This window comes from Bactrocera latifrons, unplaced genomic scaffold (genome assembly GCF_001853355.1).
Source record: "Bactrocera latifrons isolate USDA-ARS-PBARC rearing strain unplaced genomic scaffold, ASM185335v1 scaffold_117, whole genome shotgun sequence".
Taxonomy (NCBI): Eukaryota; Metazoa; Arthropoda; class Insecta; order Diptera; family Tephritidae; genus Bactrocera; species Bactrocera latifrons.
Window position 1 is genome coordinate 348,703 of NW_017534597.1, and position 19,413 is coordinate 368,115.

Genomic DNA, 19,413 nt, shown 5'->3' on the forward strand with positions numbered 1-19,413 from the left:
AGCTAAATAATGTCTTTTTATTGTATTTTTATTTTACCTGTGACACAGCTTTAGTTCTTATTATACTTAAATTAATTGCAATGTTTCATCAGTATTTCTTCTCCTTACTTACATTCAATACTAGAGAAAGTAATATATAAAAATGTGCGGAATAATAATTGTGATGGTATATGTATCAAGTAATTAAATTAAATAATTTTGGAAAAAAAACTATAGTCGAAAGTTTTATACCTTAAAAGTTTATAATATTTGTTACTTTTACTCATTTACATATAAATTCGGCGCAAATCCTTTGGCGTCGTAATCAAATTGCATTGTGGGCAAAGTTTTCGGGCTCCCAACGAACGCAGCCAGCACTCCTCACAATGTACGTGCCAGCATGCAACCGAAATAGCTGGATTTTTATAATCATCTAAACAAATTAGACATTTGAATTTATTTTGGGATTGATTTTCAAAATGTCGTAATTTCATTTTCAATGATTCAATTATCTGCGGGTAGTTTTGTTGTTCATTGTCAGGCAATTTATTTTTGATGGGGTCTTGATGTCCTGTGGATTCAACAACCTGCGGAATGCGTATATCGGTATTTGTAGCTACCACAATATCTACGCATGTGCGACGCAGTTCTTCCACGCTATTGTGTAAAGTTGTTCCTTCAGAACAAGTTATTAGCCGTCGCATGTAGTTAGTTACATCACTATCGGCACTATTACCATTTTGCTCAGCTATTGGTGGTATAACATCAGCCTCTGCATATTGAGCCGGTCCGTAAATTTGTGTATCATCTTCATCTACATTTAAATCTTCTTCTTCTTCGTCACCACCATGAGTGGAATTATGACTACCACTACTTCCAGTATTTGTAACAGTTTGACCTATACCAATCGCAGCATAACCACCTTGCAGCATGCTTGAAACACGTACTCGCTTTTGCCCGGCCCATTCATATTCTTCGTACTCCTCTCCATCGTCGTCTTCGTTGCTTGAACTGCCTCCATCACGACCATTGGTTGTCCCATTACTTCGACGTAAACATTGCTCAGCATGTTGTTGAATTTCCTCTAGTGAGAAACTTACATTACAAACAGGGCATTGGTGATCGGTTGTAGGTGCTACTCGTTTACCAGTTCTTCGCTAAAGATAGAATATTATTAAAATTTTAATATAAGCTTATAATAAATAAACAAACCCTTATGCGTGAGTGACGATTTCGTTGAACTCGTTGAAATATTGTCCAAGGTTTACGTCGTTCTTCACTATGTGCCAATGTATTGCTGGCGCCTTGCTGTGACAGTTCGGCGCTTGCTTCTCTAACCACTTTCATTTGCAAATTTCTTAAACGCTCCATTTCCTGTTCGAAATGTGTCTTTACTTCCCAATGCTGTAATTTGCATTCACAAGTAGGACATTGCATGTACTCCTCACCAACTCCACCTGACCGCAATCGACTAGCTGTTTCAGAAGTGGTCTCCATTTTTGTCTTGGTTGGTCAATAAACCTTATGAAATTTCTTTTCGATTTTTCATAAATATCTCGATTTTAATACCATTAAAACTTTGGTTTTAGAAACGTTTTTGATGCAAACAAAATGAAAAACAACTACACATATATGCACACGGCAGAAATGTTTGATTTGTTGACGTCTGCGATTGGAACAACTGACAGCTGTCGAGAACATAAATTTAAAACAGCGGCGAAATGAAATTGCCACATCAAATTTAAATAAATCATGTTATATATTATATTCAGTTCAGAGTCAAGTCCAAAAAACCAAGGAATTATTATTGTGTGAAAAGTAACACAAATTTATATCTGAATTTCAAACGTTAAATCAAAGTACTTACATCAAATTTGGCATGAACAGTATTTGCAATTATTTTACAACCACTTTCTGCAAATGCAGCCCTTCATTAGATTTTTGCGGCGAATTCGAAGAAGAAACAGTCAAAAAAGCAAAGTGGAAATTTTTCTCGAAGAAAACGAAGGCTATTGTTTATGTGCGATCGCGAGAGCAAAAAAGCGTAAATTTTTTATAATTTAATTTTTATTTACATTTGCATTTCACTTGACAAATTGTTGGTCAACGTGTGAATATATTTAAAATGTAAGGAACAATTAATTTTGGTGAAGTCAAGAAACGACATTTAGCAGCAACGATTTGGAAGAGATTTGTCGCCATTTTGGTGTGTGCGTGTGTAAACTAATATGTGTATCAAGGTAGGCACGAAAAAGTGGAAATCGAGCCTAAAAAGAAAAACCAATTTAAACAGAATTGGGCGCTTTCTGTGGGTGTTAAATATAAATAATTTTAAATTGCGAAATTTTTCTAGTGTCAAGTGAACTGATGAAACTATTTTGAGTAGCTAAATATTAATGAATACCGATTAGTGTATGCAAGCGAGAATGTATAGCAGAACCGATAGTGGGGACAAGTTGGCTCAGCAACAGTCGCAGCTGAAACAACAACAACAACAACAATTAGTTTTCAGCAATAATGCAATTGCAAATATAAATATAAGTGGATTCAGTTCTTTCGACAGTGATTCTTTAGCCGACTGCTCAGAATTTGATACAGAATCGGTTACTATGGATTACTTTAAAGAAAGGTATTTTCAAAATCAAAGAAATTTTCGAATAAATCGTAATTTTCTATACCACAACCCTTTTGGCTACTTGATATTACTGTCAACATCTAACTATTAATATGTATACATAAATGCCTAAAATTACAAGGCAATATATATGTGCTGAATATATATTTTCGTTATTTATATACATTATGTGCCTCTCATCGGAACCTACATTAACTTTTTCATTGTTTTGTTTCTTATTTGCGAGAAGTTTGCATTTTTAATTTGTGCCACTTTTGTTACAAAAATTTGTATTGCTACTTTTTCTTAAGTTTTGCTTGTTATTATTGCACAAAAACAAGCATGCATGTGCTTTCTTTTTGTTTAATTTCGATAAATTAAGTTATTTCGTAAAAATAATAATCACTCTAAATAAATCAAAAATATTTATGAGTCTATCTATGTACTCATATATACATTAATATGATGTTGAAAATAGCTATGGATCGTTTAGTAAGATGTCGAAAACTTGGAAATATTAAATAATTTATGTATATAGTTAAATTAGTAAGTTTTTGGGTCGTTCAACAGTTATATTTAAGGATTCATGTGTGGGAAAGTATGTAAATTCGTTCAAAAGATCATTCAATGTCGATTAAGCTTTGAATAAAAGCCAACTAATTCCTTTTTAAAGTAACTATAAGTATACAGCGAAATAATTTTACCGTAATTGTTAACATATGCCTTTAAATTAATAGGTAAAGTATATTTTTAAAATGTCGGTTACATATGTAGGTTAAAACGTGTGGAAAAAAACAGAAAAATCGCGTATCCGTACCGTAATGGGTATATATAATTGGTATGATTTTAAAAATTATTTCTCTCGTGCATAAGTTTCTTCGTTTTTATATTAGAACTATAAAATTTTATTTGTGTGTGCTGAGACTATATTTATAGCATGATATGTCATATATGTATGTTCATATGTGTCGTCAAATTTAAATTTTATTTCCAATTTCCATCCTTACCTATACTAATAGAATGTATATGTTTTTAAATTTTCTCTTCCAATATAATTAATAGATTTTATGCAGCTTAAAAGCAATTTATATGCATTTTAAACAAATATAAACACAAATCACAATACCATCTGACCAAAACCATTCGAGTGTACGAGCCGTTAATAAAAATAAGGTGCAGTAATTTGCATCATCATCAGATAAACTAATACAAGTTTTATTTCCCAAAAGTGGGTAAGCCAAAGTATCTCATGCGAACTTCCGTTGTTTTATTGCGCTTGCGTTGTTATTGTTGTTAGAAGAGCGCACTAATTCCCTGCTACTAACAAATACAAAAATATTTAAATTTAAAGGTACGTATTAAACGTTTCACAAACCCAGTGTTAGACATCTTGAATATTTCCTTCTAAAAAAAAAAACGTTACATTATTTAAATATAAATATACATATGTTATATTTTATAAAAGATTTCGATTAAAATTTTTCTACGTCCAGTTCACAACGCCCTTCACCAACAAAAATGGCACCAACAACAACTATAGAAACCATCACAATCACAAGACCTCTTAAGGTTCGTGTAAAATTGTTACATTTTTCTGAAAAGTAACAATTTTTCTTTTCAATAATAGGTTATTGCATTTATATGCGGTGTTATTGTTGTTATACTCATGATTATGGCATTGGCTTCCACGGATTGGTTAATGGCTGCGGGTTGGCGACAGGGTCTCTTCGTGCATTGTATTGAGGAAGACGTTGAATCACCGCTACCATTTAATTTACATGATCCGCCTGGCTGTTATGCTAGTCGAGACGTCGGTAAGTCGCTTCTTTGTTTATTGTATTTGTAATTACATGATTTTTAAGTAATGTTGTTTATTGAATTTTAGCATACATTAAGGCCACAGCTGCTCTTTGCATAATAACATTGATCACAGACGTAATTGCCACCATACTCACTGGACTGGGTTTGAGAACGCAAAACCATAATGTAAAATACAAATTTTACAGAATTGCTGTGCTAGTGATGCTTTTATCATGTAAGTTTTGAATACATAACATAAACCTTAAACAAATTTGAAATCCTTAATTTTGCAATAGTGATTGTTCGAAAAAATCAAAGATAAAATCAAATAAAAAAAGTATGGTGTATTTTTACACGTTTAGAATATAAAATTAACAAGACACGTTAAAGTTGTTGTTGTAGTGTCAGAATTCTGCCGAGTTGACAGTCCTTGACTGGGTAAAAAAACTTGGTCCGTTCTGGTTACGTAGACTGTTGTGGGAACGGTAAACGTTGTTTTTGTTCGGTTGCACCAAAGGTCTAATATACTTCTCAAATTAAACAATTTTCTTACTAATTTTGATTGTATGGCACCTATAGGGACAACTTTTTTGCAGATTAAACCATTGCCTTTAATTATAATCCATGCCGTGAAAATATCTTGTCAAATAAAAGAGTTTTCAATATAGGACTTGATTTTGATCGCTCAGTTTGTACAAATGAGCAGCTTCTTGATAAGAAAAGGATGTGCGCAAAACTTCAGATCGATATCTGTAAAACTAATTGACTGGAACTTTTATATACAGATTTTATAGGGTATTCGACGTTTTCTGCCGGGTTTTACAAAATTAAAATATAGCAAATGTAATAGTCATCATATTTAAAATAATTTTATCTTTTTAGTACTGGCTGTATTGTCTGCACTTATAATATATCCAGTATGTTTTGCTGGAGAACTCAATCTGGGTAAATAATAATTTTTACTATTATATATTGTACATATGCATATGATTTGCTCATTTACTACTTTCTTTTACAGCGAATCGGCCAATTTGGGAATTTGGTTGGGCCTACGGAGTTGGCTGGGGTGCAGCCATCTTTCTATTCGGTGCCGTTGTGCTCCTGCTTTGCGATAAAGAGTCGGAAGAGATCTATTATAAGGAGAGAAAAATTGTACATGATAACCAAATGCGCGCCTAGGCCAGGCCGCACGACCTGCCTGACGTCGTTCTTTAGATATTTAAGTAAATATGCGATTTCTAATGATATAATACTACTAACTACTACTATTACAAGAACAACACAGCATCCAATAAGAGATGAAACAAAAGCAAAAACGAGAGCCAAACAATTATATAACACACAAAGAAATCAAAGAACTTAAAAACGAAATGTGTAAAACTGTCTGTCATCATTGCCGATAACCAAAATACTATATTTATAATGTAAACAAAGTGAAAAGTAGAAAAACAACTTGAAATGACGTCAACACCAAAAATTCAAATTAATTACCAACACACATACATACAAACAATAACCACAACACTCATACATTCATAAAAGGAAATTATGGGAACCTGTTGAGCCAAAACATGCATACTTTTCACATCTCAAACTCAACGCGAAATAAGAAAGCATTGAGCAGAATTAAGCAACAGGAAGCCAGTCAAGGTTGCATCATATATAAATATGTTGCTTATTTGTCCGTGTAATGTAAAAATACATATGTTCTAAAATGAAATATACACTACTTCTCCAGCATATTGACAGTAAAGGTGAAAACCCATAATCCAAAATACATAAACATACTCAAATGCACACATATACACTTACACATTCATACAATTGTCATGTATTTGGGTGAAAGCATTTTAGAAAACAATTTTAACATACCTATTACAAAAAGCAAATAGTATTCATGTATTCATGGTGATCGTATTTAACCATTTAGTATTGTATACGTATATACCTACAAACATATATCTACATATATTTACATATATATTCGACGTGCATAATCATTATACAAATACACAAGTATCCACACAATTTTCATTATTTTCATGTACATAAGCACATACTCATATATCTACTATATATAATATGTAGATGTCCTTCCCTATGTAACTTTGCTGACAAAATCACTTAACCTAAAAGCCTAAACATTTCCTCAACAATTTTTTTTATTTATTGTTTCAACAACAACATCGATGTGAACTCCACAAAAAAAAAAAAAAAAAAAAAAAAAAAATAAAAAAAAAAAAAAAAAAAAAAAAAAAAAAAAAAAAAAAAAAAAAGGTAATGTAAATTAATATGAATCGTACGATGTATGTAAGAAATTCAAACTAAATATAAGCGTAATAAAATTGTAGAAAACAAGCTAACCACATTAAAAAGTCGAGCTAAAACGCATTATTAAAAAGAAAATCAAACATTTAAATTGCATATAAGCATAATGATCTTGAAAATTAATATAAAATCACGCTCATGAACCTACCAATTTAAAATCAACTCCACATATAAATACGTGAACCGAACCATAAAGTTACAAGCAATGCGAATACATGCATACATACATACACTTTAACACAAAAACACCAACACTCACATATATATACCACCATCATACATAAATGCATACCGAAGTATTACCAGGCAGCTATAGAAATTATGACGAACAAGGAAACTTGTTGTTTTTGGTTTTACAAACATATATACAAGACTTTGCCATAAAATAAAAGTAATATCATGCAGCTTTGGTCATCCATAGATACAATAGAGCAAAGTGTGTGCATACATGCGCCTTCCAACTAAAACTAGATATACATACATACATCAATTGATTTCATGTACACATAAATTAACACTTAGTATATGCCAAAAGGACTCATTGCTAGCTTATATGGTTATGGATTTAATTTTAAATTATTTCTAATTCGAAAAAAACAGCAAAAATGGTTTTCTATACTACAATTCACACTCCTGCTGATCATGCTTAAGTGTTAGTCTGCCAATCAGTCCGTGTTCAAAATGTACCTTAACATTTCTTTATACACACATTTACATACTGATATATTTTATTATCGCTTTATTAAAACCGTCAATTTGTAGGTAGTTGCGTATATTTCGCCGCATTTTTACAAAAACTCGAAATGTTTATTTTTTCCTCAAAGTCTTCAAACAACCTCGTATAAGTCTCGAATTGATACTCGTATTTAATAATTGTTTTATTTGTTGCGTAATATTTGCTCAAAAGTGTTGACATATCTGTGGAAATTATATCGAACCAGATAATCCTAGTTAGCGTTTTTATGCCTCAAGCTGTAAATGGAAAAGTTCTGAAGCAAAAATTATGAAAACGATTAAAAATATTAAACTTATCATGTATTTAAAGGCAAAGCCCATTGTTTTGCCAACAATCCTCACTTATGTGCATGTATACGTTTACAAATTAATAATTTAAGCAGTTGAAATGCAAAAGAGAAAAAAAAAGCAAGCAGCGTATGTGAAATTCTATTGGCAATATAAAATAGCGTTGAAAAATAAAAATTAAAATGCACACACACCAATTGTATTACACGAAAAACATATAATCAAGTACATAAATATATATTTAATTAATATTGTTTATTATGTTGTTCATATTATTTTGTTCCATAATTCGAATTTGTACATTTTTTCCTGTAATTATTAAGCAAATTATTATATAATTATACTAATTATGTCTGATTTAATTAAACCTGTTGAATTGTTTTTGCCTACACATGGCCGCTACTATTGATATATATAAATATATTATCTTAAATCGTGTCTGTTTACACAAATATATGTTAAAAATAAACTTTTATGAAGCGAGAAAATATTTGAAGCAATGAACATGTTAATAACCCCAAAATTTGAAGCATAAAACCTCTTTCACCTTTTCCATATATCTCTCAATGCTTCAGAAAGACATATTTGTTCGACAGACAATTTACAAATATTTGTTACTGTTATAACGTTAAATGCAAAGAAAACATATCAGCAAAACAAAAAAACACAAAATATTTAAACTACATTTACTGCTAATTTATTTGTATAATTTTTACAATTTACCTGATTAATTATTCTATATATATTTTTTAAGTATCTTCATCTTTACAAATGAAATGTCCTAACGCACTGACTAAAGACTTGTTACGAAAGTTTATTTTTTGTAATATTTAAGTTATATTTGCAGTGTTAATATTCATTATTAAAATTTTGAGGAGAAATAAATAAACAATACAATCTACAACAGACACTGGGCCATGTTATAAAACGTGTTTTGTTTTAATAATTTCTTTTATGTCTTAGAAACTGTATTTATTTGCACTTTCCCAGAATTGCATTTTTATTTTTTTTAAGTTATTTTGTACCACAGCAACAACGAATATTAACATTGCAAATTTGAAATATATAACCGTTATATTCCTATTCACTGGCCTATAACCCTAATTACTTTACTATTTAAATATATTGCTTTTTATTTAAAATATTTTGTTTGCCTGTAATATAAAGAAAGTTGAATAAAAAACTGTTTGATCGAATATATTATTTATTTCGAATATATTATTGGTTTTATTTAAAAGTTAAGGAAATATTATTAGTAATATTTGCTTTTATGGATTTATAAAAATGATTTAACTTTTTTATGCTGATAGGTACATACATATGTATATGATATTTTTATTATATATTTTACACATACATATATTATGTATAAGTATGATTTATATATGTTTGAATGCGCTTAAAACAATTTATTTTAATTTAAATACAACTAATACTTGCACACATATACATATTAACACACATACATACATTAATACATATATACATATCTAGCAACACCCAATGTCTGCCAATAAAGTTTATTACCATCTATTAACTTGTACGCCAGCAAGCTGCTACTCCCACTTTAGAGTATGTTTTCCATATTAAAAAAATATATTTAATAATTGATGGTGAATAAGATAAACACATATAATTATATTCCATTTGTTCGATTAAAGATTTTCTTATAAAACTCTTTTGCGAAAATTCGTTATTCTCCATTCGAACTCAAACGCATAGGCAAAACTATAAATGAACAAAAAACAAAAACAAAAAAGACAACAAGAACAGCCACAACAACAGTGATCTAAAAGCAAACAAGTCAAAAATTCATTAATTATGTAACTGAAATTAGCAAAAGACAAAAGAAAATAACAACACAATGCGAACAGATAACCAAAAACAACAACAACAAACTAAAAATATAACAAAACCAAACAAAATTGAACAAATCGTAGGCAGGAACGTGCGGTGGTAACTTAATTATAATTAAAACTAGTATTATGTAGGTATACATAAACTTAAAATAAAACAAAAACAAAACCGAATTAAAATAATTTCAAACTGAACTAAATAACAACACACTAATATATAGAAAAAGAAAAATCGAAAAGTAGTTTTAAGTACAAGTAATGTTTTAATTGCTAATATTAAACAATTATCTGATTAAAATTAATAATTAAGCAGCAAAAATTAAAAATTATAATTTAAATACGTTCAGCACAAGATCAACAAAATTGTGTATGCGCCGCTAATGGTAAAGAAAACAACAAGGCTAAATCTTTAACAACCAACCACATACAAATTGGCTTGTGCGCCGAAAAGTGTGCTTTGCATAATTAAAATTTTCTACTTAAAGGTTTGTTGTGGTGCAAATTTAGTGATAGGGTGTGTCAGGCGATACTTAAATATCAAAAATATTTACTATAATGTACTGTTTGTTAAAACACCGACAAAATAAATTTAATTGCTAAAAAGTACATAATACAAAAATATGTTGTGCAACATATTCGTATCTACATACATATGAATGGGCTTAATTATATTAAAGAGCATAAATTCTGATAATAAATATGTTTATACATAAAAATGTAGCACATATTTACATACATACAAAAGTATATACTATTATATTATACCAAATTGCCTACATAAGGCAGCTGTGTGAAGAGTTGGTTCAATTTAGATTTTATAGATATTAATGTACGAGTATATTTAATTTTTATTTATTTATTTTGAGTATTGTTCACTATTTGAATATTGTTCTCATTAAAATTTTTTGCAAATTTTTTGGAAATTAAATGAAACGTCATATTTTTGGTGTAAATTTTGACTAAGTTATTTGGTAGATTAGTGATTAGATGAAGGAGTATTAAAGCGATTTATCAACGTATCATATCAAAAGGTGTTTGACCACTTTTGGGCCAATTTCTAAGAATGTCTCTTTGTGAGCAAGTTTGTTTGGTTTGTTCAACGTGGTTTCAAAAGCCGTAAAAAGAAATTCATACACAAAATATGAAATTAAAGTCGAACACTGTAAAGCGGAGTTTTTTTTCTTTAAAAAATTGTTTTCTTTGAAAATAATCATAATTTATTTGAAATTTATATTTCGTGCAACGGTATAATATGATATTACAACTGCTCTAATAAATGTATACACATACATATGTATATACATACATATATGTATGATATCAGCAACAACAACAATTAACACTGCTAGTGATTTTTTAAACTAATAAATGGAAAATTTAAGAAAAAAGATGAGTAAGAAGTAAGATTTTAAAAAAGTTGTGACTAATAAGAAGCAAAATGTTGAAATGAATTAAGAAAGTAAAATCAACTTGATTTAATATGTACCCTTAAAATTTAATTTGTTTAAGTCTACATTATTATGTACTTAAATTATTATATTTAACTAAAGTAATAATGATTTAATACATTTTAGAGAATGATGTATATTATAATACTATTATTTTTATTTTCAAACTTGACACAGCGATAAAGCGTTAGAATCGAATGAATTATAATTTGTTAATATATAATATCAGTAAAAAAAAACTCTAAGAGTGGAGTGCTTTGCTAATTTATCTAAATTTTTTACAATAAAAACAAAGAAATATTATTATTGCCCTCTTAAATAGTTTCTAAAATTGCCGCATTTAGAACTTATTCAATTAAATGTTTGTAAATAATTTTAATAATCATAAATGTATTAGAATATATACTTTTAATGCATATGCATTCATAATCACGAATAACTAAAAAAAAATTGTATGTATAAGTTTTTTGTATTTTCTGTAAAAACTCCGCAAAAAGACATACATAACATGCATACAAACATTTATGTATATTTGTATACAATTGTTACTAAATTCTAACTGAAATATAGCATACAAATCCCTCCAATTTTTTTATCCACAAACCCACAAAGAAACTCAAATAAATATTAAAATTTGACATATTGTTTAAAAATAAACCGAATGTGTTTTCCAAGCTACTGTAAAAAGCTAGTTTCAACAACCAACTCCACATAGATTTCCACTTTTTCGAAGTAACAATAAATAATATTATGATGAAATTGGGTAAATTTATAGTTAAATGGAAACATATGTACGTACACATATATCTAGCCATAAATTCGTATACTTGCATACATAAGCACATACAAATTCATGTTGTTATTTGTGTTTGTATGTGTATATATTTAGATAAACATTTTAGCAAAAAACAAAAAACATTTTAAATTGTTACATACCGAAAAGCTACTCATTTAAAGTCACGTACATACCATATATATACATATATAAAAAATGAAAACATTTATACCACAGACTAACGCAAAAGAAGGGCGAAAAGTGTTTGATTTACCCAATGAATTTTATCATACAAGTATTGTACGTCTATATATAGCGAATACTTATACTCATGCACAGGTGTAAACTGTTCGGAAATGTATTACATACCATGCATACATACATACATAGTATATACAGAAAATATTCTTTCATCCAATGCAGATCAAATGGAAACTACAAATATACATACATATATGTATTAATATGTAATAATAAATACAAGTGAATAAAGTACAGCAATTATATACACACATACTATAACAAACGACGAGCTGTTTCATTTGATAGCTACCATATAATAAAATCAAAATATATAAAGTCAAAATACAATTCCATTCGTTGTCTTGACCGGACGCAGCAGCGAGATGCTAGGTCTCTCAAAAGAGAGAGAGAGAAAGAGGATGCCTTAAATTTGTATTTCCTGGTTTGAATAAATCGTTCCTCTGACAACTTCATTACACGTAGCTGAATGGATGAGCTTGTACTATATTTGATTCCAAATAAATGCGGTAAGTTCCATCTTAGACTATCGTTGGTGGCAGCACGCTGAAGATCTAAAATCGTTATTATAAGTTGTGAAATGCTATCAAATCAGCATGCACGACCGGTCGAAATATACATAATACCTTTGTCTACCCGTGTAAGCTATAATAAATGCTCCTGTGAAGTGTATTATAGCTTCAATGCGGCATAAGTGAAAGTTTTACCTTATTATACCCTAAGCAGGGTAAATTAAGTTTGCCAAGTAAGTTGTAACACCCAGAAGAAAAAGTCGAAGATCCTATAAAATATATATTTTATAATATATATAAATAATCGGCATGACGAACTGAGTCGATTTTTCGAAAAATTTTAAATTTCGAAATTTTGCACACGTCCTTTTCTCCTCAAGAAGCTGTTTATTTGTCGGAACCGCCAATACCGGATTGTTGCTTATACAAACTGAACGATCGGAATCAAGTGTTTGTATGGAAAACTTTCGTCATTTCATGTTTTATTGCTTAAGGCAACTGTGTAATCTAAAGCATACATGTAAACAGACCGATCAAAATCAAGTTCTTGTAAGTAATATATAGTACTCGTGAATTATAGTTTCGCTGCAGCTGAAATTGAAGTTTTTTTTTTGTTTTTTTTTTTTTTATTTTTATATTTATTTAATGCTTACCCATAAATCGAACTGAAATAAAGAAAATAATTTTTATTTTATTTTAATATTTAAAAAGCATTTATTAAATGCTTGTATAATGGATATTTTATTTACAATTGTAACCATTTGTGTATGCGTATGTATATGTGTACATATATGTACATACTATGTATGGGTGCTGAGCTCATGAATTTCGTAAAAGTATTAAAGATATACAGTTTTAATTTCTATAATTGCACGAATAGTAGAAATGATTTCGAGAGTTCTTGGGTTCTCCTTTCTTATTAAGACGTAATTTCAGAAACTTTTAATTATACAATTTTTAAATAATTTAATACTATCGTTTTGCTTATATTCAACAATTCATATTTATAATTTATATGTGTCAACATGTTAAAGTAGCTTAATACGACTTAAACTAAATAGTTACTCGATTTCTAGTGGGAATATGGAAATATGATTTATCTATGTTTTAACGCAATATAAAGTTTCCGATGTTAAGCTATAGTTTAGGTTAAAATACCATGTTGTGATGCGATTAGTTGACTTAAAAACTCAAATTGCGCGCATTAAGTCAACTCAAACTATTTTAACATATTACAATGGATATACATGTTTTTAATATGCCTTTTCTCATACATAACATGAAATCATAATCGTTTATTGAAGCAAAAAAGTGGATAGCCCAAAGTTGCAAAAGTATTTAGAATTTTTGAAAAATTTTCTATAGTTAATAGTTGTGTTTCAGTATACAATGTAAACTTGTATTTCTTCGTGATGTATTTGTGTGTCGAGCACTGCATAAAATATTTTATAAAGTATATTTCAATAAATTTTTTCATCAATTATCACAATCAAATATACCACAATAGCGAATGTGTTTAATAAACTCAGTAAAAATATGCGGAGTAGAAATATTTTCAGTGAGTAACCTTTTCCTTAAGCCATCATTGCACAGCATTTAAAGAACAAAAGTTGTAAGCTTTATATATGTATTTGTATTCTTTCAACGAATTGCAGCTTTAGTTGTGGACATCGTCATATTTCATTTCTGCATGTGCTTCTAATTACCTATTTATGTATAACACCTATATCGCTGCCTGCTAAGAGTGTTACAGTCTTACACCAAGAGGAATCTCCATAAAAAATAATAATTGCCAAATTTTTTGTACGAACATTTCGGTATTAAATTTTACATTTATTGGACTTTATACGATTTGGCAAATATGGGAATTGAAATGTTTCTCCTTTCTGATTTTCTTAACAATTTTTATAATATATACCTTTTGATGAGTGTGTAGCGTTATATGCTTAGTGCTTGTAGTTTCGTAATATTATAACAAAATGCATGCACAATTTTAATATAGTTAGTTGCATGCGTTCAATAAACGGTACATGAATTCATATATACAAAATTAAATATACGGGTGAATACAAAAAATATACCCTAAGCACAAAACAAAAAATAAATAAATAAAAAGCAATACATGTTGCAACTAAACCAATTCAAAAACAAAAAAAAAAAGAAATTACTATGAAATACACAAATACCATTACCAGCTCGTTATAAATACGTAATCGCAAATTAGAATGAAGATTCAAACGACTTTGAACTGACTTTCTGTGCATATTATAAATGTAAAAGTCAAAAAAAAAAAACGTTTTTCAAAATTTGTATAAATTCTAAAATCTAATATCTACGATCTTCACAACTTAAGTCAATGCATTATATCTGAGATTGCTATCTATAGTAGTATTGCCACTTCCAGCGCTAGTTGTTGCATTATTTTCATTTTCCTCGTCAGCAACGTGGGGTCTTTGCTCACTGTTATCAAAGGCGCCGCCAATGCGACCACTGTGATCAAACTCCGGCTCCATGTCTGAATTGAATTCGGAGTAGCGTCGTTGCCTAGGCCACACTTCACGTATGCTGTCGATAAGACGTTGCTGAAATGTTTTGTACTCCATATCAACAGATTGTGTCTCGCCAAAATTAAAATCGGCCACTTCTACTGTGAAACTGTCGATAAAAATGTAAAGAAATTGATAATAATTAAATGGATATTTCTGCGGTTGGCTAACAAATTTGTTTAAATATCGGGAAAGTGTCTGTATTTGATTAAATAATTAATTTGTACACTAGTGCGAAATTGAAGCTTAACAGTAATCGTCCTTTGCTTTAATTTCGCAATAAAAACAAACTGAATGTGTACTTACCGATTTCGCGACTGCAAATAATAAGAGACACCGAAAACGATTAGAATTACAGCGATTAAAGTGAATGACACCGGCACCACCACAACAGATAATTGCGATTGCACTTTTGCTAAAAATATATATGTATATAAAGAAAAATGTTATATTTAAATAAACATTTATAAGTTATAAGTTTTTATATTAACATTATCAGCTTAGATTATAAGCATGCGGTTATCATGTACCTTCGTATATATTAATTGTGACCTGATTCAGCTTTTCAGACACTTCATTGCGTATGAAAAATAAAACTGTTTTGCTCTCGTAGAAAAAACGCGTGTAATTGTATTCGCATTTCTCGAGTGGGAAATAGTAACGGCAAGTCTCGTTGCCGGTGGCATTATATGGAGCTATAGCATGTAAAGAAGGAAATATCGGTTTTAATACAATGTTAAATGTAACCAATATTCAATGACACTTTTACTCACCGTTGAAGACCTGAATACACATCTCCAGTGAAGGTGAGCCTTTGCAATTCACTTGTAGGCGCATCATATCACCGCGTTGTAGCCAATTTTGACCGTTAGCCTTGAAGTCCGAAACGGGAGCTATGGAATTAAAAGAAAAATATTTATTAGGTTGTTAAGAAAAAATAAAATAATATAAGAATATAGTATAAGCGCACCTTTTGATTCCACGTAATGTTTAAAGAGGCCGGTTAGATTTTTAGGCCCATGTCCAATTAATTGCCCAGTGACACAATTATAGGGTGGTTCGCCATCCAACAGCAGTGGCGACATAAGTATGGGTAAGTCGACTTTTTTGGATGCTGCTTTTGTTGTAGTATTCAAAGCAACGGCATCGTGCACTTGATCAGTCACAGTTGTGTTGACAGTTAATGCTTGCTGCGCAGGTAGTGACGTTAATGGTATCGGTGCAGCTGCACCGCGACGTCGCCTTTGTCTTGGCGCCAGAGTAGTGGGGTTTACTGTTGGAGTTTTTGTTTTTGGAGTGGTATCATTGTTCGGGTTGTGAGTGGTGGTGGTTGTTGCAGGTGTGGTTGTATGTATTGGTGTTGTTGTTGTCGTCGTTGTCGTAGTTATAGGTTCAGGTGGTTTCTCGAAACTCGCCACGACCTATTAAAATAAAAGTGGGACAAAAAAAAAAAACAATCTTAAATACAATTCAAAGCCATATATACAAGAATGCACTTACCAAAGCTTCAATTTTATAATATTGATCAGGTTCAGTATATTGCGCTACGTAACTAAGTCCATTGATAACACCAATGTAAGTACAATTTCTGAACCAATAAGTATGTACTTCGTAGGCTTTGTCCGCAATTAACTTGGCATCGTTTGGCCGCAACTGTATTGTGTGATTGACCGGCTGTGCGGTAGAAATAAAATTTTTTCTTGGTTTGGTATCGTTTTGCAGCAGCAGCATATCACCGCCGAGGGAGTCATCCAATTTGAAATCAATGTGATTCGTTGCTATATTTATCCATAATATATAATTCTTATCGACTTTTAATGTGACCCGATAATCACCAGGTTTGCTTGTATTCATCGGATATGTTACAGACCAATTGCTATAGGGATATTTTGTATTGATTTTCTATAAATTTGAAGACGAAAAACAAAAACATTGTTTTTTTACAGAAAAAATATGTAAAAATCTCTTTTTAGAGATTAAAACACCTTATTGGCTTATAATACAATTGTATGATCCTAAATCGAAAGTAATATATGGTACATACATATTTGTTCAATGTATACATGTACATATATATCTGTCTCTTATACACATCTAGATGTGTATAAGAGACAGGATTAAAACACCTTATTGGCTTATAATACAATTGTATGATCCTAAATCGAAAGTAATATATGGTACATACATATTTGTTCAATGTATACATGTACATATATATAATATAATATATTAATATGTATGTACCTTTGTATGCAAGTGTTTAAAATATTCATAACCTGTTATTTTTGCTTACAATAAAGTGAAATTAATTACAATGTCAACAATTCAAAAATTTCTGTATACCGTAGGTCTACAAAGGTCATTCAAGCTACTTAAAAATGAATAACTACATATTTAAATAAAGAATTTAARAAATTTTCTATGTATGAATGAATGAGTAGTGTGCATGTACACATGTAATGCTTATAAAAGGTTTTATAAATTAACCGACACGGAATTCATGATAAAGAATATTACATATGTACACATGTGTATATTATACTTTATAAATATATACAATGCGTTATTATTGAATTAATAGTCATTTAATTTGCATAAAAATAGAAAAAAAATAACAATGTGGTTGAGAAACAAATAAATTAAATTAATAAAAACCATAAATAAATCAGTTAGAATGTCAATTGAATTGCAAAATGCTTTACAAAATTATATTTGTATGCAAAACCCCATTTTTTGCCGTTATTTCTTTTGAAAACATGTGTGCAAATAGTATTTTTATTTTGTATTTCGAAAGTATTTGCAAATTATCGGCATGCATTATATTCCATATAATATTATTGCGTTATCGAATTTCGAAACGTTATTACAGACAACAATTATTCATTTCAGACAGCTGAATAAACTAAAGTTTGCTTAAATACGTCATTTCATATTAAAATGCATTTTTTATAGCAAATATCGGCTTATAAAATGTTCTTCAGAAGAGTGGAATCTTAAAGATGGTATGAATCTTTTGAGAGCATAAATACATACGTTTCCATACACAAGTATTCAACCAATTTTATAAATTAGTACAGAAAGATGACGTATTTAATACTTATGTACATATACACGTAATTCTTCTTATTTAACTAATTGTATTAAATGGAAGTAATTATTTCTTTGTTTTATAAAAAAATAATATATGCAAGTACTAAAACGGCAAAACTCGAATTAAAAATGCTAATTCAAAGAAGAGATAAGAATGTACATAAAAATATAATAAATGAAGAAAACACCAAAACAAAGCAGTACTTGGCAGCATTAGTCATACCAAAACAGTTGAGAGACGACATTTTTTTTCTTGGTATTCAATAAAAATAACATTTTGCTTGTTCTCGTCATCTATAAAGTTTGTTAGCATATGTTGAGTTTATGCTTACCACATTATTAGCAGCTGGTGTATTATCCTCCCAGTTGAACATGTAATCTCCCGTACTCGCGACTTGACCATCATCGTAAAGCACAGCACTGAAATTTACAGTTCCACCAATTACTGACGATCCTGTGCTTTTTATTTCAACATAATCAGCTTTTTAGAGAAGAAAAAAGTAATTATAACAATTTTTTTTTATATGAAATATTGTAATGTAATATTTAGTGGGCGGATATCGATTCATATGCAATAATTGTTATTGTGTTAAACAAATCCCTAGTGCATTTAAAGATCATATTGTAATGTAATGTTGTCTCTTAATGACAAAAATAAATGTGGCCCTTAGGATGCTGGGAAACTCCAAGTTTATTACCTGTCACCAATGTGCTTAATACGAATGCCATTAGCAGTACAAGATGAATGCACCGTTTCTGGCTCGGTATTTCCGTTCTCATTTTGAAACTTTTTTTATTATTAAATAAATATGTGTATAGGATATTATTATTTATTTTCACATTTATTACGAATATTTCACCGTCTCTAACGCCAGCGCTAGTGACAATCACTTTTTTGTTAATCACACAAGATTTCCTTATTTCACTTGTCACGCTCCTTTTAGAGCACCTTTATGGTTTTGCTGATAATACAGTCACTCCACTAAAGTTTAACGTAGCTTTTCACTTAATGAAGTTAAAGAAGTCGTTAATATGCATTTAATAAAGGTAATTTTTCCAAAAACGATTTTCACTCCAACTGCGTATCAATTGTAAATTTGTGATCGTTGAAAGAAAACAGAATGTAAAATATGCGCCAATGATACCAGACCATAGAGAAATTTGGAGCTACCACGCAAAAA

The 19,413-nt window shown here is 29.8% G+C and overlaps 3 protein-coding genes across 8 annotated transcripts; 1 reads left to right on the top strand and 2 right to left on the bottom strand.

The window, feature by feature from the left end:
• Positions 1 to 219: 219 nt before the first annotated feature.
• LOC108978080 (E3 ubiquitin-protein ligase RNF220) lies at positions 220 to 1,911 on the bottom strand. 2 transcript variants are annotated; one of them, XM_018948188.1, is made up of 3 exons: positions 1,847 to 1,911; positions 1,192 to 1,667; positions 220 to 1,136 (listed from the first exon to the last, which is right to left on the bottom strand). In XM_018948188.1, exons 2-3 carry the CDS (start codon positions 1,474 to 1,476, stop codon positions 267 to 269), a joined length of 1,155 nt encoding a protein of 384 aa, XP_018803733.1. In that variant the 5' UTR covers positions 1,477 to 1,667; positions 1,847 to 1,911; the 3' UTR covers positions 220 to 266. The 2 variants fall into 2 exon arrangements, with proteins under 2 accessions (XP_018803733.1, XP_018803734.1); XM_018948189.1 differs by lacking the exon at positions 1,847 to 1,911 and having other exon boundaries at positions 1,192 to 1,671.
• A 67-nt stretch (positions 1,912 to 1,978) lies between these two features.
• LOC108978082 (transmembrane protein 47) lies at positions 1,979 to 6,577 on the top strand. 5 transcript variants are annotated; one of them, XM_018948192.1, is made up of 7 exons: positions 1,979 to 2,608; positions 4,087 to 4,162; positions 4,221 to 4,407; positions 4,479 to 4,628; positions 5,276 to 5,338; positions 5,412 to 5,616; positions 5,669 to 6,577. In XM_018948192.1, exons 1-6 carry the CDS (start codon positions 2,394 to 2,396, stop codon positions 5,570 to 5,572), a joined length of 852 nt encoding a protein of 283 aa, XP_018803737.1. In that variant the 5' UTR covers positions 1,979 to 2,393; the 3' UTR covers positions 5,573 to 5,616; positions 5,669 to 6,577. The 5 variants fall into 5 exon arrangements, with proteins under 5 accessions (XP_018803737.1, XP_018803735.1, XP_018803738.1 ...); XM_018948190.1 differs by having other exon boundaries at positions 1,979 to 2,219; positions 2,333 to 2,608; positions 5,412 to 6,577; XM_018948193.1 differs by adding an exon at positions 3,656 to 3,944 and having other exon boundaries at positions 1,979 to 2,219; positions 5,412 to 6,577.
• Positions 6,578 to 13,573: 6,996 nt separating this feature from the next.
• On the bottom strand, positions 13,574 to 19,373 carry LOC108978055. Its single transcript, XM_018948148.1, has 8 exons — positions 18,931 to 19,373; positions 18,565 to 18,713; positions 16,643 to 17,044; positions 16,113 to 16,563; positions 15,916 to 16,035; positions 15,673 to 15,837; positions 15,449 to 15,557; positions 13,574 to 15,251 (listed from the first exon to the last, which is right to left on the bottom strand). Exons 1-8 carry the CDS (start codon positions 19,010 to 19,012, stop codon positions 14,945 to 14,947), a joined length of 1,785 nt encoding a protein of 594 aa, XP_018803693.1. The 5' UTR covers positions 19,013 to 19,373; the 3' UTR covers positions 13,574 to 14,944.
• Positions 19,374 to 19,413: the final 40 nt, after the last annotated feature.